At 36.7% G+C, this 27,723-nt stretch overlaps 2 protein-coding genes and 1 long non-coding RNA gene across 7 annotated transcripts in view; 2 read left to right on the top strand and 1 right to left on the bottom strand.

Moving 5' to 3' along the window:
- BTBD8 (BTB domain containing 8) overlaps positions 1 to 21,631 on the top strand; it is a 40,209-nt gene extending 18,578 nt beyond the window's left edge. The window contains exons 10-18 of the mRNA XM_064663946.1: positions 1,314 to 1,496; positions 2,317 to 2,454; positions 3,474 to 3,603; positions 6,121 to 6,182; positions 7,273 to 7,912; positions 8,217 to 8,304; positions 8,873 to 9,012; positions 10,060 to 12,375; positions 13,728 to 21,631. Of these exons, the coding sequence (XP_064520016.1) occupies positions 1,314 to 1,496; positions 2,317 to 2,454; positions 3,474 to 3,603; positions 6,121 to 6,182; positions 7,273 to 7,912; positions 8,217 to 8,304; positions 8,873 to 9,012; positions 10,060 to 12,375; positions 13,728 to 14,197 (4,167 nt within the window). The 3' untranslated portion in view covers positions 14,198 to 21,631. The remainder of the gene's footprint in view (positions 1 to 1,313; positions 1,497 to 2,316; positions 2,455 to 3,473; positions 3,604 to 6,120; positions 6,183 to 7,272; positions 7,913 to 8,216; positions 8,305 to 8,872; positions 9,013 to 10,059; positions 12,376 to 13,727) is intronic.
- On the bottom strand, positions 16,543 to 24,603 carry LOC135418538 (uncharacterized). Of its 2 annotated transcripts, none has more exons than XR_010432499.1 (3): positions 24,504 to 24,603; positions 23,589 to 23,695; positions 16,543 to 16,775 (listed from the first exon to the last, which is right to left on the bottom strand). It is a non-coding gene; the product is annotated as an uncharacterized LOC135418538 (long non-coding RNA). The 2 variants fall into 2 exon arrangements; XR_010432500.1 differs by lacking the exon at positions 24,504 to 24,603 and adding an exon at positions 24,236 to 24,376.
- The window catches only part of C9H1orf146 (chromosome 9 C1orf146 homolog), a 9,357-nt gene continuing 6,026 nt past the window's right edge, over positions 24,393 to 27,723 (top strand). The window contains exons 1-3 of one of the 4 annotated variants that reach the window (XM_064664003.1): positions 24,393 to 24,526; positions 24,875 to 25,000; positions 26,857 to 26,950. In XM_064664003.1, the coding sequence (XP_064520073.1) occupies positions 24,932 to 25,000; positions 26,857 to 26,950 (163 nt within the window). In that variant the 5' untranslated portion in view covers positions 24,393 to 24,526; positions 24,875 to 24,931. Of the gene's footprint in view, positions 24,527 to 24,609; positions 24,713 to 24,874; positions 25,001 to 26,856; positions 26,951 to 27,723 lie in introns of those variants that run through there. The other 3 variants (XM_064664004.1, XM_064664001.1, XM_064664002.1) reach the window with 3 other exon arrangements.

Raw genomic sequence — 27,723 nt, 5'->3', positions numbered from 1 at the left:
GCACTCTTCAGGTACCTAACCCTGATTTCTCAACTCCATGCAAGAAAATTACTGGTTTTTTAGATAAGTAAAGTGGACTCCACTTTAGAATGGTTAGGAAAAAAATATAACAAGAGAAGTAAAATTCAGTTAGAGCCACTCCTACAAAGTACTGATTTAATTAGAAGTCAATGAAGGCATTTTATGTTTCACTGGAAGTGTCTAATGGGCGCAAATGCTTATTGCCTTGTGAGCAGGGGTTGAATTCTAGACAATTCAAAAAGCTTGTAATTGAGTCCAGTGGGAGCAAAATCAAACCATAAGCATGTATATAATCTTTAATTTACCTGAGATGCATAGAAGCAACTTGGTTTTGCCCAGAGATGAGTAAAGCAAAAATTATTAATTGAACAATGGATGGTCAGATTTTTTATTTTAACTATAATCTGCACAGAGAAGGTCCTCCCTGCTTTTGAAGTTGCATGGGACAAACATGATTGTGATCCAAACTTACAGTAGGGGATTTTGTGTCAAATATTTATCTGAATTGCTGTTTTTTTCTAGTGTTACTGATCTTACTGCATAATTTATCAATGTCCTGCTAGGTCATGTTGAATAGAGCTTTCAGTCCATTCTAATGTGGATAATCATAAATTGCAAGTTTTTTTCAAGTGACGTGTTAGGCAGTAGAAGTTGCCCTCAGGTACTGTGCTGATGCAATGCATGAAAGAACCAAAAGCACACGGTAATAAATATTAGCAAAACTCTTCACTTGTTTTAAATGTACTTAGAAACGTAACATTTACTTTTCTTAGAGAAACTATAGACAACAAAGAGGGTAAGTTCAGTTAAAACTCCATCTGGAAATCAAAAGGATTCATAACTGTGAAAATGTTTTTTGTGTATCCCAAAAGCTGGACCATCCACGCTTACCTAAAACACTGACTTAGCTATTTTATTTCAAAATGTATTACATCTCTCAGCGACCTAAAATGTTTTTCTCTGTTCAGAATAGTTTCTCCACTTAATCTTTGCCTTATTTTCTTCAGGACTGCAGTATGTAATGATACAGTTGAAAAAATACAATAAAGCCTACTGAAAACTTTACTACCTAACTTCAGGCAAAACAGAACCAGTGGATTTTTCTTTTTCTGCTTTAGTTTCAAAGGCAGGTATAATAAAAATATATATAATAAAATTTATTTAAAGAAGAGAAATTACTGCATGATTGGATCCTCGTGCAAAAGTTCAGTGACTGAAGAGAAGCTGTTTTACGATCAGCAATTCTTTAAGCAATTACTTGGCAACAGGTTAATTTCTGTTTTTATTTGAAGAACCACAAGAATGCTGCTTTCCTTTTGATGGAGAGTGACCGGCTGATCAACAGCCTCCCCCAAGTGAAGTGGACAGAGGCAGCTGTGGCCTTGGCATCCAGGCTACATGAAGAATGTGTGACATTTATTGTCGCAAACTTCCTACACGTAGTACAAAGCGAAGGCTTCTCTGTTTTGTTGCAGGTAAAAGTGCCCTCAAGTTATTGTATGCTTCCAAATAAATTGAATTGTATTACATTTTGGGAAGCTCAGACTGCTAATTATCAAAATGGCTTCAACTTTTACTTCGCAGTATAATTCTGTGGAAAATTTAAAAAAAAACCTTAGGCAGTGCTAAGTTTTTTGGGGGGGGGCAGGAGGTAGGTTTTTTCAGTGTTGTTTTAAAGCACATAAATATTTTGATATGCAGGACTGACACTGCGTTCAGGTTATGCACCTCAGTTAAGCAAATGTTACAGTTGATTTAGTGGGACAGTTTCTGTGTTGGAAAGAAGTATAAATACCAGCTTTGAAAAAGCTTTCAGGCCCCTAGAAAAACAGCATGTGCTTACAAGAGAGAGTATGAGCTTGACCAGTATATTCAAACTTCGACTGATTTGTGTTGTTAGTTGCAGGAATGTGGCAATACTGCAGGTTCTGGTGAGAGCATAGGTAGTCATCTAGCCAGTTCATTTCTCCTGTGAAAGATGTTTTTTAATGTGTATAGAGGAATAAAAAAATAAATAGGGAGATGTTAAAACATTTTGTCTTTGAATCCAGAGTTGCATGGGGCTGTAAATTCATCACCGTGTGCTTGTTCCTAAACTTTCTGTGAGCAATAGGCCTCAGGATGATTTGTAGAGGCCTGGAGAGGAGGCGGGTTATGGAATAGATACAAAGGAAGATGCTCAGCTTTGGAATACCTCCTGCACAGCTTGAGAGCAGATCTTCTCTGCTCAGTAATGCTCTTGCATACAAAGTACACTCTTTTGTTTTAAACGGCTGCCTTTTGTTGTTTCCTCAGGCACAGGCAATGAGCAGCAAACCTGACCTTCTAGAACTAATTTTTAATGCAATTGAAAAAAGCATTAATAATGAAAACAGCTGCTTTCTTCTGGTAGCTGTGGATACATTGTTGGACTCTGCAAATGTGAAGGAGATGGTAGGTTTTTCAATGTGCAGTTTGTAAAAAAACTGTTGTGATATTTTTTCATATAATGGTTCAAATCAGATGATGTGGTGTGAGCTCAGGTGACTCAGTCCTGCAACTGGGGTCACCCAGAAAAGCATCTGCATAAATCCAAGGTCCTGTTGGAAGTACAGAAAATGTTGTCATATTTTTACTTTCAAGAGAAACCCCATCCATGGCAATAAAAAAGTTCCTGTGTATTGCTGAAAATATAAGTCCTATGGGCAACACTGCCCTATTGATCTTTACTATCACTTTAAATTTGTGATGAGAAAAAGCCGATCAAAATGTTGCATTATCTAAAACTTATGGGGGGGGAGAGCTTATTCTTTTTCTCCCTATGTGTTTCCCCTCCTTTTTGTGAAAGTCACAGCTACATTTGCTTTTGTTCAAGACTGTCCTCTAAAGCAAGGACTGCCTCTTAATCCAGTGTGTGTTTTTTGGATTGGGTGGAGATGTCAGTCTCCATGTGTGTAACATACCGTGTATATCCACACAATCTAAATAATGATATGTAAGCTGTGGATAACTAATTCTGGGAATAATTCATAAATAGTATGACAAAGAATGAAAAATAAATGAAAAATTAATTAATGCAGTCTGGTGCTATTGTAGATCTCCTTGGTCAAAGCAATGAAAATTTAATCAAATACATTCTTTTTCCCTAGAGTATTTGACCTTGTTGTGACACAACTGACAGTGAAGAGCTATTATGGTGTTCATTTAAAAAAAAAAGAAGAAAAACAAAAAGAAAAAAAGAGCAATGTAGTGTTTACTAGTGCTGTAGTTTGTAGGTTTTAAAGTACTGAAAAAATTACTGTGGTGAGCAATAATCCTTCAAAAACAGCATCTCCATCTACCAGACCATTATAAAATATATGTGATGACATCATTGATCTAGCTTAGAGAGTAAGTAGATTCTGAAAGGAATAATGACTGGTTGCTATGACAATATGCCCCTCGCCAGCTGCTGATTTGTTACTTGAACACAGGGTTTTACGTGCAAGATCCAGGCGCTGCGTGATAAGCTCTGGGTCTTCCTGGTTCAGTCTTTTTATGCTGTTCGTCACACAGAAGGCTGGAAGCTGATGAGGCCAGACCATCAACAGAAAATACAAGCAGGTATGTTTGGCATCAAACGGCATTAGAATTTTTTAGCAATCTGTTTAGTAGATAAAATGCAGATGGAATTGTGGAGCCCGATACAAACTAAAGCAAAATCTCTGCTGCTCTGTGTTTTGAAGTGGTGTTTTAGAATAGAAGCATGATGGCATGCTTAGTTAGTTTCAAATATGGGAATCAGTCATTTTCTGTGAAAAGTCTTCCCTCCTTTTCATTTTAGGAGGATATATGATAGAAACCAAACCCATGTAGATGGATTCTATTCTTATTTACAGCTACTCTGAATTACTGAAAATGCTGCAGTAGGATTAAAAACCTTATCTGCCTCATTTTTAAGGAGATAAGCTCTGTGGATGAATTAAATTTGCACAAAGCAGATTACGTGTTCTGTGAATTCAGTTTGTGTCCTTTATCGTTTTCCCCATGATGTATAAATATTGCTTGTCTCTTGCATAATGCTTATCTCGTGCTCTGAGCAAATGCAGATAGCTGGACTTCTCGGTTGGTTGGCATTGTGATCCTGTGTGTGCTGCTGCAGAGAGCCCCTAAGGAGCTGCATGGTGTGCTCTCAACATTTTAACAGACAGCACTTCCAACAAAAAGGAGTTTTTGTTCTTTGTTTTGAAGTACACGGGTATTTCTGAGGGTGCAGAACTGATGGTGGAGTTCAGGTTATGGTTGAATATTAGCTTTGATAGTACAGTGTTATAAAAGAAATGTGTTGAATACTTCTCTGAAATCAAATCACTTTTGATTCAAAGGTGAAATAAACATTTTGATGTCCTTTTTGTTAAAGACATTAGTAGCTAGGACATGATAGTTATAAAATTGTTTATGCCGAAAAGTAGATTAAAATTTTATTGTACAATTACATGCTGAGAGAAAGATGCAGTAACAGTCTTTCTAAGCATGATTTAGGGATGTAGTCAAATAATATCTCACTGCTACTGTGTAAAACAGGTTTATTATTTCTTTCTGGATTATGAAATCCTTCAGAAGCTGAGGAGCTGGCTTTAGAAACAAGGGTGGGTTGTTTATGATTTGGGGTGTTTTACTTTTAAGATGATCATGTCCCTATTGTGAATAATGTCTAGGCTGCTTTGCACTAGTATTTTCAATACAATAAAAATGTTGAAAATCAAGGTGTGTCTTAGTTGTTCAAACTCCATCTTGCCAGAAATTGTTTGTTTTCTTTTAGATTAAATTATAACTCAGAGGTAGCGTACATTTTATATGTGAACAGGCTGAAATGTTTGCATAAATTATCTGGTTTTAATTACAGACAAAATGATCACACAATACTGGTAGAGAAATACTAATCTTTAGGTCAAATATGTCTAGGATAACTTAAATCAACTTTCATTTTAAAGATTTCTGGTGGTGGTTTATCTTCTAGAAATTTAGCCTATATAGAATTAGAAGGCTATAACAGAGGAGAAAAAATGCCAAAAGAAGGCAGATGATAATGTGTTTTTTTTCATTTACAATATGTCTTGTGTTTTCTTAGGCACAAGTTTATATGGATTTTGTCTTAATATATTGGTATGTATTAATGTGCAGAGTCATTGCTAGAAAAAGGATTAGATCCCTGGGGTGCCATTTTCAGCATACCTTTTGTGTGTTTTTACAGACCTATATAAAAATTATTTTTAGTATCTTCACTAAGAATTCAGTAGAATTTTTACTTGTGTTATACATACAAAAAATGTATCCATGTAGGATGTCAGAACATAATGAATGCTTAAATTTTTATATCCATTTTTTGCAAAACCTTTTTTTCAGCTGAAATATGAATACAAGCATAAATGAAACCTATCGATTCTGGCTCTGTACAGTGTCTATAAATATCCTTTTTGTATTCTACAAGTGCAATTGATTCAAAGGCTTTATTGAAAACTGCTTTCCTCCCAGAGTACATCAGATAAAAAAAAAGGCATTTACTGCCTGAAAATTCCACATGACAATCACAGGGATAACTCTCATGCCATTATGCTGCATGCTGTCTAAAGAGGCACTATGATCTTACTGTGTACATTTAGGTATTTTGGCTTTACCACTTTTCAAAACTAATATAATTTAATGTAATTAATCTCTTCTTAACATAGTATAAATAAATATTCTGTAAATAACAACACATCACTGAAAAGTCATTACTACTCTAAATTTGAAGCATCTTTTTTGTAAATTCTGTACACTTGCAAAGGTCTCAGTGCACTGCCAGCTTTAAATAAATTAGGCTTGGATAAACAAAAGTCCTACTATGGACATGGGGAAACAGAAGAGTTAAACAACTTGCTTATGGCCATGTGACCTCATTACAGATCTCACATTTTTGTTCCTAACATAAAACCATGTATTTCTACTTAACATTTGCCATGTCACCAAAATTAGCCTTCCTAGAATAATTACAGGACCCAAAGAACTCATTTCAGATGAAGTTGACTGAGTAGGCTGGATTGTTTTCTGTCTGCCTTCTTTCCTGCTAAATAGTAAAGAAAATGCTTCTTCCTTTTACAGCTGCATTTGACAAGGGTGATGACCGAAGACTTGCCAAAAAACCTGTATTCACTAGTTCTCAGGTAAACATTTATATCCAAACATTAAAAACACTTGGATAATTGCAAACAAAACTATTTTCATTATTTGTTTTAAATGAATACTAATTTTCCATATTGCTTAATGGAACTTGTTTTTGGAAAATCTATATTTTCTTGTGAACTGTTGTTTCTGCAGAATCAGTAATGTTCATTGCTGCAAACGTCTTAGGACTCAGACTGTGCTCTGCTACATTTTCAAACAGATAAGCTCAAATAAAAGAGAGGAATTTGCGTTCAGAATCTCATATTCCCCTCTTGCTACATAATGAAACTCATCTGTTTCCCAGAGCAAATGGTTTGCTACTGAGCTAATGAATCTCTGCTATTTTTACTAGAAGCCACCACAACACCAAGTCTCTTACACTCCCTGCCCGGAAAAATATTTTTTAGTGCCCTTAACAACTCTTCTGTTGAGACTCACAATCAAAACTACATTATCATTTGGTAGAAAAACAGTATGGGTTTCACATGATTTGGCAGTCTTGGATACATTGCAATGGCACTGGTATTACAAAGATTCCATTTCCTACACTTAATTCTCCATATTTCAGTGCATCTCTTTACCTGAGAGAATAAACATTGTCCCTTCTCTGTGCATACACTCTAGGTAATGGTTAAAAACATCACTTGTATTATACAATAATTTTGGGGTTTATGTTTGTAGTAATTCATAGCTTTGTTCCTCTTTGGAAAGTATGCACATATAACCCCAAAAGTTTTCTTACTTCAGCAGCCTCTAATAATATATCCATTACAAAATAATTTGTCCAAAGTAAAAGCAAAACTCTACTTAGATCTTTCTCTCCTCTTTATATAGAGCAGTACTTCCCATGAGTGATTTGTGCTACTTTTATATTCTTGAAAGCCAGCAAACTAAGCTAAAATTTTTTTTTTTTTTTAAATTTATTTCTATGTTGAATTGTTGAATGTTGTTGCTTTAGATTTATGTACTAATTTAAAAGTAGATGTGTTTCAGAAGTGTAAGAGTATGGACAGTTTGGTTTTACACATGTTGTCTGTTTTGGTTGGGGTTTTTTTCTGATGCCTTTTTTTTTTTTTTTTTTAATCCTAGCTAAATAAAACTACTACTCAATCTGTTGGTATAAGGAATAGTTCCTGGACAGAATACGGCAAGAAAGATTGCTGGGGAGATTCTTCCACCAATCAGGATAAAATGAAATCTGATGGATTAGGAGCATCTGGACATACATCCAGCACCAATAGAAACACTGTTAATAATAAGGCTTCAAAGCATGAGGATGTAAAGGGAAAAGATGGCAAAAAATTAGTTTCCAAGATTACTAAGGATTCAAAACCTGGGGAAAAAGCTGCCTCGCCAAAGGCTAGAGCTGTTATAAAGACAAAAATAGAAAACAATGGAAATGTGAAGGCTGAAAGCATGCTTAGCAAGCAAGATGGAGAAAAGACATCACCTGCAACTGGACAAAAAAATTCTGGAAGTGGCAAAGGACTAAAGAATCATGAAGGAAAAATTGCAGGTGCCAGACCTAAAGTGCTGACAGTAACCTCAAGTGTGCAGATCAAAACAAAACCATTGAAAAAAACCCCAGGGAAGGAATCTCCCTCCTTAGTGACTGTAGCAGCAACTTCCAGCAAGTCAGCAAACTCAAATGCGGATAGCAAGACTGTCAATGAACAGACAGAGGAACCCAAAGAGGATAAATTGGTAGAGGAAGGGAAAAAACAGACTGGTAATTTTTTATGATTTTTTTTTTTAAGTCTTGTTCTAATTTGCCTCAGGCTGGTCATATGCTGAAAACCAGTCTGGGAAGCTTTAAGAAAATCTACTATAGATTGATGGGAGTTACTTTCTTTCGCTGTAAATTAATATTAACTGACTTTATGGGCAATTGATAGCCATATGAAATGGTAAACACTTTACAAGTTTAGCATCTATGCTATTTTCAATAACTGACCTTCATGTATTAGATTTTTTCAGTACGTACATCCAGCGCATTTCCCCCTGTAATTAACTTTGAATTTACTTTACAATAGTGAAAACAAAGGCATCTGTGAAGATATCAAATGGAGTCACCACCAAAAAAAAAAAGACTGAGCTTGAGGCTAATGTCACAACAAGCAGGTATGTTACAGATCAATATGCTGCTTTATATATGTGTGTATGAGCTTGGGGAGAAACGTTTCAGGTGAACTATTAAACTTGCTGTTAGATCAATCAACATGTTCTTTTTAAGCTGAGAATGGTTGTCTGTAGGATGTTATTTGCAAAACAATTTGAATTAGCTGTTGGAAAAATTCTGTAAAGATAAAATTGGTTTGGCTTTTGTGTTGGGCTGTTTCATGCTAATAATTTTAAAATTGTTATGGGTCATTCAGAATTCTGCATACTGGAACAGTTAATGACTACACAAGGTGCTGTAAACTTATTGTTTCTGGAATAGGTTAAACTGGATAGGGAGACAGCTGAAACACCATGAAATTGTGAAATGGGTCATTTTGTATATCTTTGTACATACATTAAAAATATAGATGCACAAATAAGTTTTATTCTCAAAAAGTTTACTTTTTAGGTCGCATTTTCGATGTTTATATGTGTGTGCACATTAAAACACATATATTGCTTGTTTAAATATAATTAAACATTACTAGATCTAAGCTTGGAAATAATGGATGTAATAATTTCCTTGCAGTCTGACAAAAAAATCAACAGGAAAAGGATGCAATGAGCAAAATGTACAAACAGTTCTAAAGAAAAAAGGGAATGTCAGTACCAGTTCTGCAGCACAACAAAAGGCTCAAAACACACCTACCAATTCTCCCAAGAGCCAAGGTAAAGTTTCATACAGCAATTAAATGATCTGGCACTGTTAAGTAAAGCTTTGGGTTTTGTCTGTTTGTTTTTTAGCACAAGTATTTGGAAAAATCTTCTGAAGAATTCTGGGATTTTTCCATATTTCAATTTTGGTGACAGTCCTGAACTGTAGAATGCAAATTAATGTGTCAGCTTCAAAATGTTTAGAAGACAGTCTTCACTGCCAATTGGTGTTTTCTCTTGCTTGTTTAATCTGCATTGCAGAGTCTTCTATTTGCTGATCCCCTGCACTTCTGCATTTGGAACCATGACTGAGTCCAACAGAAATGCTGTAGGTTGAGAGTTTATAATAAGCATCAGAGATATGGACTGCAGACTCCTTCCTGGCTCCCTATTTTGGTGTTCCCCCACAGCAGTAGCACTGCTGACACTGACCCACAAGCTGCTGATAGCAAGAGTAGGAAATGACATCATAGACCACAGAGAGGGAACACTGCTTTATAAAGAAACAAAGTGTTAAGGATGGAGCTCCAGTATTCAAGTTATATTATCTTTAATGCATTATGATATAGAAAACACAGGTTCTGTCAATTTGTGGTCATTAAAGATCTTTCAGTGTTTTCTGACTGAGCAGGGACATTAATTCTGGTATTCTAATCACATTATGACTAATGTAATTATTTTCTGCCTCCTTTCATTTCCTTTACAATATAAATTGAATACAGTGCTCATCACTTCCTGTGCTAAACTGCTGTATAGTGTTTCTATGCATTATTAGAGAGCTGCTGCTTTCTACTCCAGTGATGACTACCTCAGTTACAGGCTGAAGTAATTCCTGTATGTATATTCTATGAATTGCTTTAAAGACAGCATGTAAATGCAAGATGGTATTTTTGTCTACTGTTTGTTTAAGATCTCAATTCTTCATTCTTTATTAAGCCCTAAATCCCTTAGTTACATGAAAAGCTGAGTAACTTGTTTCTCAACATAAACGCTAACGTAAAATTGGTCAGTGTATTGTGACTGGCATATACAATCTTTATAGTCTTTTTTACTGTTTGTTAGGACCTCAGGGGGAATCAACAAATTCACTGAAATCAGGAATGTCTCCAAAACATAATGAAGAAAAAAATGTGTTACAACATCTGGTTCAGACAACACTACCAGAAAAACATCCTTCAGCCAAGAAGAAGAGTGTTAAGCAGTCACAAACACCTGTAACAAAAGCCACTGCAAAAATAACACCTAAAACCTTGGCTCCATCAAAGCATGCTGAGATTACAAATAGTAAAGACCCGAAACAGAAATCAGCTGTATTAAAATCTCAGTCCTCTGCCCAAAAACATTCAAGGAATGAGTCTCCTGTTGTCCAGAAGAATGTGCACACCTCTGAGCACAGAGATTCAGGACAGAAACTTGAGAAAAACACGGCTGATGCTGTGGCAGGTCAGCTTCATGACAATAATGAATCTTTTAAACCTACGGTGCAAAGCAGCAGTGATGATAAACTGCTGGAGTCCTGTCAACCCAATAAACAAAAATTATCAGATTCTACTGAAAATGTGCAATACAGAATACAATCTGAGTCTTCTTCTCCTCTGATTACAGAAGAAACTATTTCTGAACTTCATGTTTCAGTGCAAAATGACAGGGAAACAAGACAAATCTGTAAAGATCAGTCTGGAATTAAAAAGATTGAAGATACAAAGATTGATAATACAGCTGAATTTCACTGTCATGCACAGTCTGCCAGTGATGGATATTCAGACTTTTCCAAGGAAACCAATCAAAAGGCTAGTGTTCCAGGAGAACTGGTGAAAGATTCAAAAACAACAAAAGTCTGTAGTGAGCGAAGTGATAAATTAAACTCTGAAACAGGTCTTAACTATGATGAAAATGCTTTGTCAAGCTTTTCCAGAATAACCAATAAAGAAGATGAGACATCATCTCCTCAGATCCATATGGAGGGATTTCTTACAGCTGATGAACTGTGTGATACATCAGCCTTGACTGAATATAAATCAGTTACAGCAGATTTAGATGATGTTTCAGAATGTTCCACAGAACAAATAACAGAAAAATATTCACCTAGTTACACAGAGCTTATAGACCCTACAGAAATGCCAGAAAACCAGGAAAATGCAGAAACTCCCTTCGTTGACCACTGGAATACTGGTGCCATAGATCCAAAAGAGAGCCCGGAATCAGATACTGGCAGTGCAACCACATCCTCTGATGATATAAAACCAAGATCAGAAGATTATGATGCTGGAGGCTCTCAGGATGATGAGGGATCCAATGAAAGAGGGATTTCTAAATGTAGCACTATGTTATGTCATGATTTTCTTGGAAGAAGCAGCAGCGACACAAGTACACCTGAGGAATTAAAAATTTATGATAGCAGCCTAAGAATAGAAGTGAAAATGAAAAAAGAGGGTTCTGATCTCTTCCGTGTTAATTCAACGAGTGATGATGAAATACCAAGAAAAAGACCTGAAATTTGGTCCCATCAGGAGAGTTCACGGACCAATACTAGAGAAAGCAAAAGTTCTACTTTTGGTAATGCACAGTTTACTCAGGAAGCAGACCAAGTTTCTTCTTCTGCCGATGAAACAGAAGATGACAGATCTGAAGCAGAGAATGTTGCACAAAACTTCCCTCCATCAAATGTGCCCACTCAACAGTTCCAAGGAATTGATAATTTAGCTTTTGAAGATGCAACAGAAAATGATACTGTAAGTCAGGAGTTTTCTAAAACTAAAAATTTCAAACGATCTGTTTTACTTTCAGTAGATGAATGTGAAGAATTGGGATCTGATGATAAAGTGGAAACTCATACTTCACGTCAGCACTCAGTAGATTCTCTTACTCCAGAAGTATTTGACAGTGTTTCTCAAGAGCAGCACGGAAAGACCTTTTATTCAAGACACTCAGTGGAAACTGAAGAAGGATTCCTGGATGGCAAACAGCGTAAGGATAGAGACAATAAGTCAGATAAAAGTGGAAGTTCTCTCCTACATCTTCACGGTACTGAAATCCCAGGGAAGGAGGACGAGGGTGCTTCAATGGCTGAACAAAATTGCCCAGAAAAAATCTATTCAGCAGCTAGTCCATATCCAGGAGAAAAACAGGAAGTAAATATGAAGAATGAGGTTGCTATTGAATTTCAGCAGTGCAATAAGTACTTAGACAATGATGCAAAATCTCAAGAAAGACCATGTCATCTGGATCTTCAGCAGAGAGAAGCTAATTCTGATGCGCAAAAGAACAGCTCTGTAAAACCTGTAGAAGCCAGTAAGAATCAGATACTGACTCAGGAAGGTCAAGTGAGAGACAGTCAACCACCAACTACTGAATGCGCTAATACTGATTTACTTCCAGGTAATGTACAGAAATAGAAACATTCAGTCATTCAAAAACAAATTAATAGGCAAAGCTTTGGCAATTTGTCTGGGATTGAATCCTGAACTGAAGTAATTTTGGCTGAAACTATATTAAATTTAAATATTTTTAAGTATTTCACTTGGGTTAGAGAATGCTTGTCTGTTTGAAATATCCGTCAATACCCTGCTGTTCAATGAGAAACTTGACTACAAGAAAAGAGATTTTATGTAATGCTAAAAGAAAGATTGGATACAGTTGTCTGTACTTCAGTTATTTTTGATCCAATCTAACATTGACAGCATCAGCTTTTGATGGAATTTTAGTATTTGTTTTGTCTGCTTGACAACATATAGTATGTCTGAATGGGATGTGCAATAACTAAAGTAATAACCTTAACTAAAGCGCACTGAACTGTTTACCTGAACAGCTATATGCATTATTGTTGTAATTTATTTATTTATATATTATATACCAATTTGGATCCTTCTCCCACTGAATATAACTGAATATTTGCCATATACACCAGTGGGAGCAGGTTTGAACTCTGCTTTAGAGCTTGTGAGATGTCTAAAATTCTAAATTTTACCAATAAAAGCTTATTTCCTAAAAGAGAGATTATACTTAGAACTGATGCTTATATACAAAAAAGTTCTAACTTGTTTCATGTAGCTAGATGAATACTTGTCTAGTTTTGTGTTTTGTCTTCTTTATATCAATAATTCAGTCTGTTTATCCCATCAAAAATATACAATAGTGTTGATTACAACTATTGTATATTCAAGAGCAATGAAACACTGATGATGATCTGTGTTCAGCCAGACCACAGAACAAGAAGACATTACAAGTTGTACTATTTTTTTTTAAGCTTGCTTGCCCTTGCCTGCAGCTGCCCTTGCATGTGCAGTGTAGAAATAAGCCTGTGGATAAACAATTTTGGTTTTAATTCTCTCCTAAGCTGACATAGCTTAAGTCACCATTCAGTAATCATTCTCTATTAATTCCCTCTATGCACCTCCTGGTCTAAATTTAATTTATGTAGTAAATGAGAAATTTCATGTGCATTAAGTGTATATTTACATTGTCATTTTCTGTATCAGAAATTTAATTATGGAGGTTATTGTTAATTACCAGTGGTGATTGCTACTTTAACTTAATTTATAAATCATACTTTGTTTTTTATATAGGAAATAAATGCCTCAAATTTTGTCAATTTTGTCTAACCCTCCATCCCCCCTTTTTTTAACCTGATTGGATTGTCCTTCCTGAATGAATTAAATTTTGCTCTACACAGCCCTGAGGGGAGGATCATCTACAATTTTTACATTGTACAGTATTGTGAATTATTTCAGGAGACATAGATGATTATGACACAATGGCACAAACCTGCATGTATGAACATCGGCCTCCAAAAACCCTTTCTCCAATATATGAGATGGATGTTGGAGAAGCAATTGAGCAGAGGATGGATTCAGAAACAGCAGTTCTAGATGTGGATTTTGAAGATCAGCAGTTTGCAGAACAGGACTGGACTCTTCTCAGGCAATTGTTATCTGAGCAGGACTCAAATATAGATTTCAAAAACTCTGTTCCTGAAGACCTTAACTTAGCACAATGTCTTATCAATCAGACACTGTTTCTGGCACGAGATGGTTCAAATCCTCAGGGTACATCACAAGTTGACACATTCAGTAGGTGGACTGAGCTCATGTCTCCACTGGACGATTCTTCAGCAAGCATTACAGTGGCAAGCTTTTCATCTGAAGACTGTTCATCCCCTCAAGGGGAATGGACAATTCTTGAACTGGAAACCCATCATTAAGGTGACCAACTGTTTGCAACTGAACTCCAACCCATTCCCCAAATCTATTTTTGATGCGTTGTTTCCATACAATAATGATACTGCATCAGTCAAGAACGAGCAATTCTTGATACTGAGGCAATCTTTCTTATATAATGAGGTAAATATGTTAATTTATAATCTAGATTTAATCACAGGTACGGTAATTTTTCAAGACTTAAATGTATGTCTTTTCTAAAAATGAACTTTGAGCATGTATTTTCTAGAATTGTTAGAAAAATTAGATGACATGAAAGAAAAATCTTGGTTTCCACCTTCCCTTTTATCTTCTTTTTTGACATTTAATGTTCTCATTCAGCAAAAATTTAAAGATGAATGCACAATTAGTAGAGCTATTCCCCTCCTTTTTTCCCCCCTCTCTCTATGGTCACTTCATTTTACAACAATAAAGATTCAGAATGGTTGTGTCAAAAGGTGATGTGTGCCAACACTACTTTAAATGATGGAAACACAGTCTTATGGTCAAAGAAAATGTTTCAATCTGAATCTGCCTTGGGCCTTATTAATATGAGCAGCTTGTTTCATCTAGTTCTTCCATATTACATTTTTGTATTTTGGTTTGTTTTGTTTAGAAGTTTGCAATAAATTTTTTAAATTGTGTTTCCTTTAAATATAAGACTTCAGAGGGTCTGTGCTATAGGAAGAGCACTGTTCCTTTCTTGGAAATGCATGTTTAAGTAAATATTTTAAATGGCATAGTGCATGAATTTAAAGGAGTTGGTAGAATGCTGCTCCTGTTCTAAGAAACAGCATGTCTGATGTTTCCACGAATATATCTGATGCTGAAGTCGTGGTCAATGTTACATCAGAAGTCTGACTGACTAGAATTACCCTCTGGCTTCAATTCATAACACTTGCACCCTCCTGATGCTGGGGCATAGCAAGATTCTCAGGAATTCGGTTTTGTTTGTTTTTACAGATGCTACATTTTTGGAGCAGTACTAGGATTCTTGCATCTTCATTAATACCTCTAGTGTAGCTTTTATATATTGAGACTAAATGTCAACATAACCTTTCTTCTGACTCAGAGGGAAATAGGATACAAAGCTCATTCTGCTGCTTTTGGCTATTTGAGTGTGGATAGGACTAATTATTGTCTTTTGTGCTTCGACAAGGAGGAAGGAGTGAGAAACTCTTTGTAATTGTTACCAAGTGAGAAGTCCTGAAACATACAAGTTTTTCCCCCTGCAAAGGCTGGGCTCTCTAAAATACCTGCATTATAGAAACAGTAGGGCTTGTCTTTCACACAGCCTGAAGTCTAAACAGGAAGTATTCTACCTCCTCTCAGTCATTAACAGAAGTGCCTTCTGAAATAGGTGCCATGTGGCAGTAAATGGCTACTAACATCCTTCTTTTGTGGAAACTATTTAAGATAAGTACACAACTTAAGCTGGTTGTAACCACCGGTAACATGGTCAGTTTTGCAAGCTTTTGCACAATTCCAACAGTGCACCTTAATTTTTTTGACAAACTTCATTTCTTACTGTTCATAGTCAAACTCTCAGTTCTGTGGAAATATGAAGTTGCCCTAGCGTATGAATGAAGTTATGACCTGTCTAACCTTTGGATTTGACATAATAAAGAGCTTTGGGGCAAAACAGTTTATCTAGAAAGCCACTTTGTTGAACTTCTGGCACAAAAGTAAAAGTAATGTTTTATTCTCCTCAGAACAAACAGAGGAAGAACTTTATATCTCATTCCTTAATGTCAAGGTAGGGGGAAAAAAAGGAAAGCCTCCTTTCTCTATGTCAATGGAGGACTCTAACTCAGGGAAGGAAGATGTTCAGTCTCATAATAAAAATCTTTCTAACCAACTCTTTTAGCAGCAGTATCAGTAGTTTGAAATATTATAATTCAAAATATTATAAATGTAATACACTGTATTTAACCCAGTTTTCATAGTGAGGAATTTAGGAGAACCTTTAGAAGTGCAAATCATCAAGAAAACCTGTTTTTCACCTTCAAAGTTTACAAGGTTTATCAGTAGGGGATAGTCTTTTGAATAAAAGAAAGAACTATAGTATTAGCCAAAGTAAAAGATGAAACTTGAGAGAAGCTCTTACAGAAGGCTGAAGAATAGTGTTTGCAATTTCTCTGTAAAACACTAAAGTAAAACTTGTTTACCAAAAAGCTTGATCAACTTTCAAATCCTGATGATATTCTGATAGTGGGCATTCACACGTTTAACAAGATGAAGTGATGGAAAGGAGAAGTGACAGAAAGTGAAAGAAGGGCTCCTTTGGTCTATTTTTTGCTTTGCCCATATTTTTAACTCTTACTGAATTGATAGAGCAGCACTGAAGCGACACACAAAGTTTCATGTTTGTTTTATGAATTACAACACATACAGAGGTTTATTTTTTCTTTGCATTTACTTTTCCGATTGTATCAAAATGAAATTAGCTTCTGTCTTCAAGTCCACAATGATGTTGCTGCAATTCCTTTAATAGTTTTGCAGCAGAGCGCTGATTAGGATGTGGTATTGTTCAGTTGTTACATATGCAGCCATAGAATGCAGCTTCCCACAGCCAAAGAGTGTCTGTAGAAGTAGCGGGAATAGAAAGTGGTATTGTTTTTAATTTGCGTTACCAGAGTGCCTGTGAAGCTTAATCAGACCAACGTCCCACTGGCTAGACATTGTACAAACCCAGAACGGAAACAAAGGCTTCCCACAGAGTGCTTATAATCCAAGTTAAGACAAAAGACCAAAAAAAAATGCACATGGATGGAAAAGTAAAATGAGCGTGTCAATATTGATCTAGCTGATTAGCAATGGTCTCAGCACATCATCAGTTTAAACAGTCATTTTTTTTCTCCTGTATGCGTTATGAGAAGGGGAAGTTGGAGGGTGAGATTTGGAGGCTGGATAATGAGGGAGCTGGAAGAACCTATATTCCTGACCAGCCTTGGTGCTAGCTAAACTCTCTTCCTGCTTGACCCTGACCTCATTCAGGGTCAAGCTTTAGGCCAGGTGTAGGTGGCTATGTATTAATAGTATCAGTCACCTGAGTTCTTCAGAGTCCTGCTCGTGCCTCCTGTCAGTGATTTTGTCACTGTATTGGCCTAGTTTCCAAAGCATGAGAGAATGGATAAAGGTTTGTTTGAAAACTTCACAGAGAAACAACCAATGCTAGTGTCACAGGCTTCAAATGAATAGTGATTAAGAGGTCCTGGAGGACCTCTAAAGTAGAGACAAGGTAGGTACATCTGATGAAACAGTGAAAGGGTGTCAGTGAAGAAACTAAAGAGATGGCATAGTGAAAATATTGTTTAAGGATTTACCTTTGCAGTAGTATTTTGGATAAGAGCAATAAAATTGCTTCATCAGAGCCTGAGCAGACAATGTTGCAGTTAACAGCTTACCTGAGATGTTATGTGAATGGGAAGGGTGTCTGTATCCTGCAGGTAGTAACACCAAATTTAGTAAACTCAGTGAAATTTAGAGGCGAGAACTCAGAAATCAGAGTGACTAATGACCCTGATTTTGCTTATCTTGAATTATGTTGTGAAAGTGAAAAACAAAGAAGGATGTTTTACATATGTGAAAGTATTAAGTTTAAAAAAGACTGTACCGCCAAAAAGTGGTCCTGTAGTCATAATAACTTTTTTTTTTTTACTTGAAAAATTAGAGTCTAGTCTGGACTGGAGAAGCAGCTCTGCAGGGTTTTTACATACAGATACTAACTAAAATTGTATTTGTGGAATAAATCACCAAAAGAAGTATTGCAGAGGGAAAATGGAAGCAACAAACAGTTGGAAACCTACAAGAAACTAAGGAAAGTGGCGGTTCTTCCAAATAATCTGCTCAAAAAAAAAAGAACCATTAGGTAAGCGAAGGAAATAAAGATGAAAACAGGAGTCAAATGAGGATGACAGGATTTAAGGAAAACTGCACCACTGGCTTCACTGGACAAAGCCCACAAGGCAGATGTATAAAATACCAGTTTTGAGGTTGGTTAAGAAAGTGTTCTTAAGGACTGTGATCAAAATGAGATATTGGCTCGCAGAGTAAAAGGCAAGCAGATGCCAGTTTGTTAGAGCATGACAGAACTGCAGGAAGGAAACTGAGCCTAACTATTAAGAGAGAGACAACAGTTAGAAAAGCAGATCAGTTAATAATATATTCTAGGTTGCTTTTTCAGTGCATGAGATTATGCCATGTTTATGCAGCGCAGCAAAAGAAATGTGGAGACAGACACACAGTGAAGATCAGGAGAGATAAGTAAGCATGAAATGAGATCAGCAGGCAGTCTGGGCTGCTACAAGTGATCAGATCAGTGCATAGAACCCAGACACTGGCTTTTGTGGTGTACGGGTAGTGGAAAGGACACTCCATATATTCATCATTTTTTCCCTTAGAAAAACTTCTAGAATCATAGAATTACAGAAAAGTATAGAACTGTGGGAAAATGCAGGCTTGAACAGACCTCCAAAGGTCTCTACTCTGACCTGCTGCTAGAAGCAGGGGTAACTTCAAAGTTAGATCAGGTTGCCATGGCCTCATCAAGGTTCATAGCATATAAAACCATAATAAAGTCAGCAGGGACAAACACAATGCTCATGTGAAGCAGTTATTTGAGATTAAAATATTCCAATAATATTGAAACTACTTCAACTATTGTTGAAAAATATTAGTAATTAAGTACAAGAAATATGGCTTGCTTGCAATATTTTTAAATTCTGGATGATGTGTGACTGAACTGTACATGTTTAATAATCTTACCTCACACTTTTTAAGGTTTTAAATTATTTCAAAATTATACTGAATTTTTGACTTTGCAAATATTATTATTATTTTGGAAGAATTAGGGCAAGAGAACTTCCCATGTTTCTCTCAAAAACTGTCCATAGGATGTGTTCCCTAGCATTGTCTTATCAGTTTCTTTCAGGGAATATGTAAAAACAAACAAAAAACCCTACATAGCTGTTCTAAGTACAGATTATAGGAGACTGTTTTAAAACTTTCAGTATATATTATTGCCATCTGGAAAATAATTAGTAGCATGTTCATTCTAGTTTGCTCCAGAAAATCTAAACCTTTGCATGAAGGAATTAAGAACTGCTCTTATGTTTTACATCAGTTGCTCAGAACCAAGACATTTAAGAATTCATTATTTTGCTTTCACTAATGTCAAAGAAAAGACTGTTGACCTCAGCTGAAGCAGGTTCAAGCCTTGCTTATATTAATGCATGTACTAGAAATGCTATTTTTCCAGTATATCTATTTCATAGTTTTCTAGTTTTACTCTACTAATAACATTGTACAATTGTAGGTGTGACAAATTACAGCTAGAAAGACTTCAATTTATTAGTCATAACTGTATGCATTCTGTTAATATTTCATGACTGAAGTGATTTAACATTTTTACATTGATAGATGACTTTCATGCCAGGACTACACAGGAACTGAGGACAAAAGACAGGATGAGAATTATTGCAGCTTTGTTACAACAGATGATTCCCTGGAAATGAGCTTTTAGATATGAAATCCAGTATAATTAGAAGCTTTCATCTCTCGCAGAAAATCCATACTGATTTTCATATCTCTCTCTTGAACACAAGCTATATATGATATTTTTTGAAAAATAAGCTTTAATGTGTTCCATTTTGGAAAAATTACAGCTCAGATCTCTTCTTTAGCTAATTTAAAACCAAGCTTCTTCCTACTGACAACTACTATCTGTGTTTAAGGAAACTAAACTTGTAACAGGATATCAATTGGGGAAAAATACCGAGTTTGATAATTTCTTTGATTTTTTTTTACATTTGGTAACTAATATAATAACTGAAAAAGCTATACAATGCATGCATGCACACCTGTTTATTTATTGCATTTGATCTTGCTTTTATACTTTGCAGTCTGTACTGTACAGTCCATTAGGCCACAGTTCTGCAAACACAGGAGTGAATCCACATGCACATTTGCAGATTGGCTTTCCATTTAACACTGGCTTTTCAGAAAGGGTAATGGAGCTGGCACTGGGGGCAGGCACTGGGCATGCTTGGGCTTTTATACAGTACTCAGCTTAATGAGCTTCTAATCCTGATGAGCCATCTGGATGCAGTTAAAGTATGAAATAATTAATAATGGAATTCCATTAAGTTGCTTCCCTGTTCTCCTTGATTTATTGCTGAAGTTGCCAGTTCAGAAGACTATTCAATTAGAGAAATCAAAGTCCTAAGAAATCATAACTTTTCACGTTACATACAACAAAATTTCTTTTGCTATTACACAGTAAAATATGAATACTGATCATGTCTTCAATAACTCAAACCTCAGTATTTGGAGGGGCTGCCTATAACTCAATAAATAGATGTATTTAACAAGGACATTGGTGGTCAGATTAGGATGATGACTGTTAACTGCATTAGAGTGCATATTCTGGTGAACCTGAACAGAGGCTCACATGCACAAATTTGGGACTCAGCCCAGTGACCCAGGTAGTCCATCAGATTTTATACTTTTGCACACCAGTGAAAGTGGCTACTTGTTCTAAGCTCCCACTGCAGTTAGTGTGAGAGATCCACATCTCTAAAAATCAGTGTATTTAAGTGTCTGAACAGAAAGACTACTTACCTGAGTAAAAACTTTGGCTCATGTAACTTAGCTCTATAACCCACTTTTGAGATTGATCTCACCAACTTAAACCTACAGCATCCTCATTTATGCAGTCCTTATTTAGGAATGTTTGTGGTTTTCTTACACTTGTTTTTAATGAAATTATTTTAGTTCTTCGCTTTTTTTTTTAAATAACGCTCTTCTGAGTGTGGAATGGCATCCTGCCTCTCAGTAGAGTTACATCAGTGTGCTTAAGATCAGTATAAATAGGACAAACCATAGGTACATGCCAGATCTAGTGTAAGTAGTATAAAAACTTTTTGTGACCTTCATAGACTGAGGTAATTTTAATGTCCACAAACATGAGACCCACCTTTAAATCAAACTTCCTACTTGTACCAAAATGTCCTCCTGTATCTGTAGAGAAGAAAACTTCAATCTCTATTTTCTGGATTATCATGTTTTAGTAATCAAGATTAATCCAATATATGTATAACGGGATGCATCTGGAGGAAAGTCTGAGTCACTAGCTATAGTCCATGACTTTATGGTCCAAGAATATTTTGACCACTCAGTCTTGTGGAAGGAGGGGGAGGGTTTAAAGCTCTCAAACTGAATGCTTGCATGTTTTCCAACTGCTTGCTTTTCAGATTTAGATAATTAGCTGGGACCTAAGTAATCTTATTTCCAAATGACTCTTTGTCAACACCGTCTTCTGTTTCCAGAATATCTGTGTGGTTGCATAGTCCTGAAACCTTTCTTCCCCATGCTACATACTGAAGGTTCTTAGTTGATTTCTGTATGACAGAAAATAATAAACCTATGTGTAAGTTAAATGCTGAGTCATTGTACTTCATTCAACTTGTGGACTGCTGACATCAATTTTTATTTGTGCTCTGTCAATTGCAAAAAAAAACATTACTTTTCTATGTGTTTAGTGAACCTTCACTCTTCCTCTTTCTCCTCAAAAAGAAAAAAATTAATTTTTCTTCAATTGTGTAATCAGAGAACAAGATGGGTGATGTGTGTGAAGATCAACAATCAATTCTCATATAAAATGCATAGAGAGGAAGAGACCTGTGTAACTGCCCTACAAAATCAAAAAATGGTGCTGATGTAGAACACACAGGATATGGCCCTGGACAGTGCAGAGAAACACTAATTAGATGATAGATTTTACCTTGTCATAAATTAGTTATTCATCCAAATGCTTACACCATTATCTTCATCATAGGGGAGTTGTAATCCCAAGATCTTTCTATTCCTGCCTAAATGGGGTTCTCTGCTCTGCTTCCAGGAATTATTTGATGTGCTGCCAGACTCAGCCCTATTCTTTCTCTCTCCTGCACCATCACCGTATGTGAAATGCACCATGTAGGTATATGGGAAAGGAATGCTTCTGAGGTTTAAAGCTAAGACTACCAAAATGTCAGAAACTGTCACAGCAGAGATAACCATAAGTATTAAAATAAATTTAGCTCATCAGATAGCACAGGATCCTTCAAAAGTCACTTTTGGGAAGGAAAACTTCTGTGGAGAATGCTCTGAAGAATACACAATCCAGAAAAAATTATTTTCTTTGAGTCCAAGCTCTCTTTTTTTCAGCCTTCTGACATTAGGCTCAAAAAAAGAGAAAGGCAATTCATGTAGTGAGATTCAGACTCGAATGGTATTGCAGAACAAACCTCTACCAGACTTGTCCCTTCAGTAGTTCCTAGTCCAGGGGTTCAGCATACCCCATTGCATAAGACTTAAACCAGACAAGCCTTAGGCCAGGGTGGCTCTTACACAGGACACCATGGGGTTCATTGTGCTCAGAATTTTCTGTCTCAGAGTCTCATTTTTATTTCAAATGTGAACTACTGTTAAATATGACAAGGAGAAAGATAAGTTTCTGGTATAAATTTTTGCCAACTGTAATTAAGATACACAATTTACACAAGTAGATATGTAACAACTGGAGTCAAAATATTGACAAGAAGCATTTTGTGTTAAGGTTGGGGTTTTCCTCATTGTCCCACGCTTATCCATCATTGTACTTTGATGCCTCTCAAGTGGAATTTTGAGGTTGAGGGCGTCTAACTCCATGCACAATAAGTGGCTATAGGGGAAAAAGGCATTTGCAGGTATCCCAAGAGCCTAAATCCAGTGTTTATATTTCTTTGTAATCACAATTTTTTTAATGTAATAATGTACCCTTGTATGTACTGTACATTTCTAACAGCATTACACTGAAGAAATAGAAATCTACTCACCCATTAAAGATATTTACATTGGAAATAATTTTTCATTCCATTCTATTCCCTACTATTTTTTTCTCCATTTGAATTGTTGTAATTCAATTAATGCATGTACATATTAGACATAATCTAAAACATGAATTCAAATATACTATAGTGTCATAAATCAAGTATAACCACTACAACAAAAGTTACTACTCTTTACCCATGGGATTTTTGTAGTACTGAAACACAAGTTCATTCATAGTCTGCATGAATTCAAAATTCACGTTGACAGATGTCAGCAGGATCATCAACCCTCATCATAAAACTGCCTTATAATTGTACTTTAAAATAATTCCTGATGTTCTTAACTCTGATTTTGGTGCAGTCAGAGCACATGGTTCCACTGTGTTACAGGACACAGTTTCACAGTTGGTTGGTCCTGTCACAGCTCTCCAGAACACAGCAGTCGGGATACCAAATACATCTGTTGTTTTCCTTTAATTTGCTGACTGTCACATTTATGCTCCACAGAAATTTTAAAATTCAGTATTAGAAATATTTGACTTACTAGGAAAAGTAGCATGACATTCCCATATCCTTCCAGAGCAGGGTAACCATAACTTCGATGCATTGCACCAACAGGAGAGGGAAGTCAGATGTGAATCCACTTCTTGTCTAGAACAAAAAGGAGAAGAGTGATTTTTAAATCACTAAGATGTCTAATTATTTTTATGCAAGGCATAAAATTTGCTATTTAAATGTATAATTTGTAATATATGAGGTCACTTCTATTTTAAAACACTCTAAAGTGGTTTAAAAGGAAAAGCTTTTACTAAAATCTCAGATTTTCAGTAAAATGCCAGTTTCAGTATAGTATTTGAAGCTAGATTCATGCCTGGGTGAAGAGCAGAGCTGGAAATCAATGCTTTTTCTGTGCTTCTTATGGCCGCACTCCAGCTCTTCTTTACTACGTTAAGTATTGTTTTCTCTCACATGATGAAAAAAGAAGCTCCAACACCCTCGGTATTTCTTTTTTCACTGAAAGTGGTGCTGAAAATGTCACACAACCTATCCTTGTACGGCAGCAGGCGCTCAGGCCAACACCAAGTTTCTGGAGGTCTTTACGGGGGCACTTCCAGGATGGTCATTGGGAGCCAGTCCCGGTGCGCGCCATGGAGCAGCGGCGGAGGAAAGGCAGCTGCGGCGCCTCCTCACCTCTCCCCGGCGCTGTTCCGTGCCTGTGTGGAAGTGGCCGGAGCCGTGCCCGCCATCCCGGGCGCGGGAGGCAGCGCTGGCTCCGGGACCGCGCGGCCCCCGAGGAGCGGCCGCGGCTCCTCCTGAGGGCTGAGGCGGGAGCGCGGGTCACCGGCCCAGTCCCGCCACCGGGCTCTCGCTGTCCTGCCCTCCCGGCCGCGCCACCGCCGGCTCCGGTTTAGCGCCGAAACAGGGTTTTAGATCGGGGAGAGGCCCGGTTGAAGCTTACATTGGGAACCAGCTGGCACAAAGGTACCCAGGCCCAGCGCCCGGGCTGCTTCCCGCTCCTGCCGGGAGCTCCCGTGTCCCCGACTGCTCCACGTGAGCCTTGCGGAGACAGAAACGCCTGCCAAGCTGCATAGACAGGAGTATTTTCAGAATAGTGTTATGCCTTATAGAGGAAGCCTGCTCATATGCAGATTCTTTAAAGCCATTTAGGTATTTAATTACCATCTTAAATTAGTTCACTGGCAGTAGGCACCTGTTACGTTCTGGGGAATTGAGTAGTGCCCTGGTTTTTAATCAGCTCTTTAATGTGTACATGTGCTTTAAACACCTCGTTAATTGGCAGGAAATAGTTGTCGTCTCTCTTTTCCCAAGCTTTTCAGACGGTGTCACCTGGGATCTCACTGCAGAGCCAGTGGACCATTGAAAAAAATGACAGAAAGCTGTGGGCAGGAGCAGACGAGATGGATAACAACAGTCATCATGAGCACAGCTCTCCAGGTACGGTACCACTTGTCAAGACCAGCATCTGACTCACTACGAAATGATGAAAAAATCATGTCCTATATTCTATACATGGAAATATTTTATTCAGTGTCAACAAATACAGTTTTTTTGAGGATAAAACAGAGATATTATTAGTCTGAAGCTGCTTCTTCTAGAGTTCTGGTTCTTTTTCCGTGTGTCTGTATTTTCTCCTAGCTACTTCCATATCTATTTAGTATTCTTGCTACCTGCTATTCTGAGTTACACTGCTTTAGGATTGTTCTCCTGGCTCATCATTTTTGCACTGCCCTGATGCCACTTTCAGTTAGTGCTGTAAATAATTTCATCAAAAATGTTTCTCAATTTTCTGAATTTCTCCCTATTTTCTACTACACAGTATCAACATTGGGGCAGAGGATCACTCAGTGAGCGCGTAATTCAGTTTAAAATAGTGAGTCCTACAGATATTGATATATATTTATATCCGTTAACATCAGAAGCCTTGACTGTGTTCCCAAGTAAAGTGAAAGGGTATTTCAATGAGCTGGTAATTAGTTTCTGCAGCTGAGGCCAATTTCATGCCAGCTGACAAGAATTTAGAGGCAAGAGTGCTTTGATTCACAGGCAAGAATATCTCATGCTAGCTTGGCTGACAAGGTTATCACCCCATCTCTGCTGGGTAAATGGGTGAACCATGTTGAAATAATTCCTGAATCACCTCAGTTTAAAGCCTATTCTTATTTGCCCGTGTGTCTTGGAATTTACAGCCTGTAAACTGTGACTGTTTGGGAACTGCTTCAAGAGCAACTTAATCCATAATATGGTAAGAGGTATTGGGTGGCAGTGATTTCATCAGCTATACCAGCATAACGCACTGCTATTAATAAGACCTGCAGCTCTATTCAAAACTACTGCTGTTAATAAGGGCTTTTCCTACACAAAGCTGAACACAAATCTAAGATGGCTTTTCTGTATCAGTTTTGGTTATAAGCTTTTTCTTTTTCCAGGACAGCTATAATTTTCTTAAAGCTGTTATTTACATTTGTGCATTTTTTCCAAAATTGTAGTTATAAGCAGTTGCCACTGAGTGTTCCCTTTCCAGACCAGTTGAAAGCATGACATTTCTGGTTACTGTCTCCTTCAGGGTTCACTTGCTATACAGATTTTATTTTGTACTCTTCCACTAAATCATGACACTTTCCTATAGAGGCAGGTTGGCTATATTTTAAATGGGCAGGTTAAGGAACATGTTATTAGCTAAAAAGGATTCAGTGATTTAACCTTTAAAATATGTGTGTTCGAGCAGCTTTCATAGAACATGTTGCAGAAATGCTTTTTGCAAGCTGAAAAATACATCCAAACCCTTTCCATTCTGCAGATTATTATGATTATTAGTTTTCCTGAGTGGATTGCATTCTGTCAAAAAGCTTTAAAGAAAATCACGTCCCATACAGAATTTCTGAACTATTTTCCAACTGAGATGGTGACATCTGTGAAAACAATGCAGTCTAATTAACTGGAGTCATAGAAACACACTACTATGTTCCTCATTTCTGCAAATCCTCCTTTAGCATTTCTTACAAGAATAGACTGTAAAATATTTGAATTTCTTTACGCATTATGCAGGAGTTTTCCTGAGACAAACAATGTGAGTGTACAGAGGTGTCACTTCTAATCAAATACTTCAAAGATCCATTAATTGAAAATGTTCAACATTTTAGTACTTAGTTTTTATTCCATTCATCATAAAATTCATTTTTAAACAACAATGCTAAAGGTTTATCTATAATGGTTCAGACAATGCTTTAAGGATATTTTTAACTTGTGGGCCGAAAACATATTTTTAAAATAAGCTTTTAAAATTTATTTAGGATCATGAAATTTCTACAATTCTACAGAGACAACACCACCGAGTTCGATATTCAGAATCAGTGGAAACTGGATCTGTGATTTTTCCTCTTTCTGGTACAGTGCTTTAAAGTTTATGCTTTTAAATCATAAACTCCAATGAGGTACAAGATCAGGTGCTGTTGTGGGCTGTGCTAAACTGAATAAAATCTGCCTTGTTGGAATGTTGTGCAGTAGTGAAAGGAGCTGTGCTATGACTGAATGTAAATCAGATGAAACAGAGAACTTGGGGAACAAAACATTTTCATTGTTTTTTACTTCTTTTGGATGTCTTGTACAACAGCTACATGAGATTTGGTGAACTGAACTGTTCAGTAAATTCTTGTTATAACTGAGCAAACATGCTGAATGCCACTAACATGTAAGCTGCCATCAAGATCTTGAGTATGCACAGCTATAAACGTAAGAGTGAACCAAGACCTTCGGCTGTCAACTTCCAAGTTGAATTTGCAAGACCTGGTGGTAGCAGAGGAGGTGGGGAAAGGCTTGTTTGAGTGGTTTTGATTAGGAAACCACTGAAAATATAAACATGAAATATCTATTTTCCTTTTTAGAGCAGAAGATGGTTTAGACACATAGATGAGATCCTTTATCTGAAGCTTTTCTGAACTATAAGGACTAGCATGCATTGGCCTAGTCTTTTATATGCTCAGTTGTTAAGCCTACTAGACTTCAGTATTCTTAACTTTCCCTTTCAGAATAACTTAGTTGAAAGGGCTATAATTTCATTTTTCATGGTAGACAGTTTAGCTAACTTTTAAGATTTTAAAACTGTTTAATTTAAAAACAGGACTTGCTGAGCTCTTCAGTCAGCCTTTGCATTTGCCCTA

The sequence above is a fragment of the Pseudopipra pipra genome, chromosome 9, assembly GCF_036250125.1.
Source record: "Pseudopipra pipra isolate bDixPip1 chromosome 9, bDixPip1.hap1, whole genome shotgun sequence".
Classification (NCBI taxonomy): Eukaryota; Metazoa; Chordata; class Aves; order Passeriformes; family Pipridae; genus Pseudopipra; species Pseudopipra pipra.
Note: the sequence above shows the minus strand (reverse complement) of the source record. Positions and strands in the feature narration are given on the sequence as shown.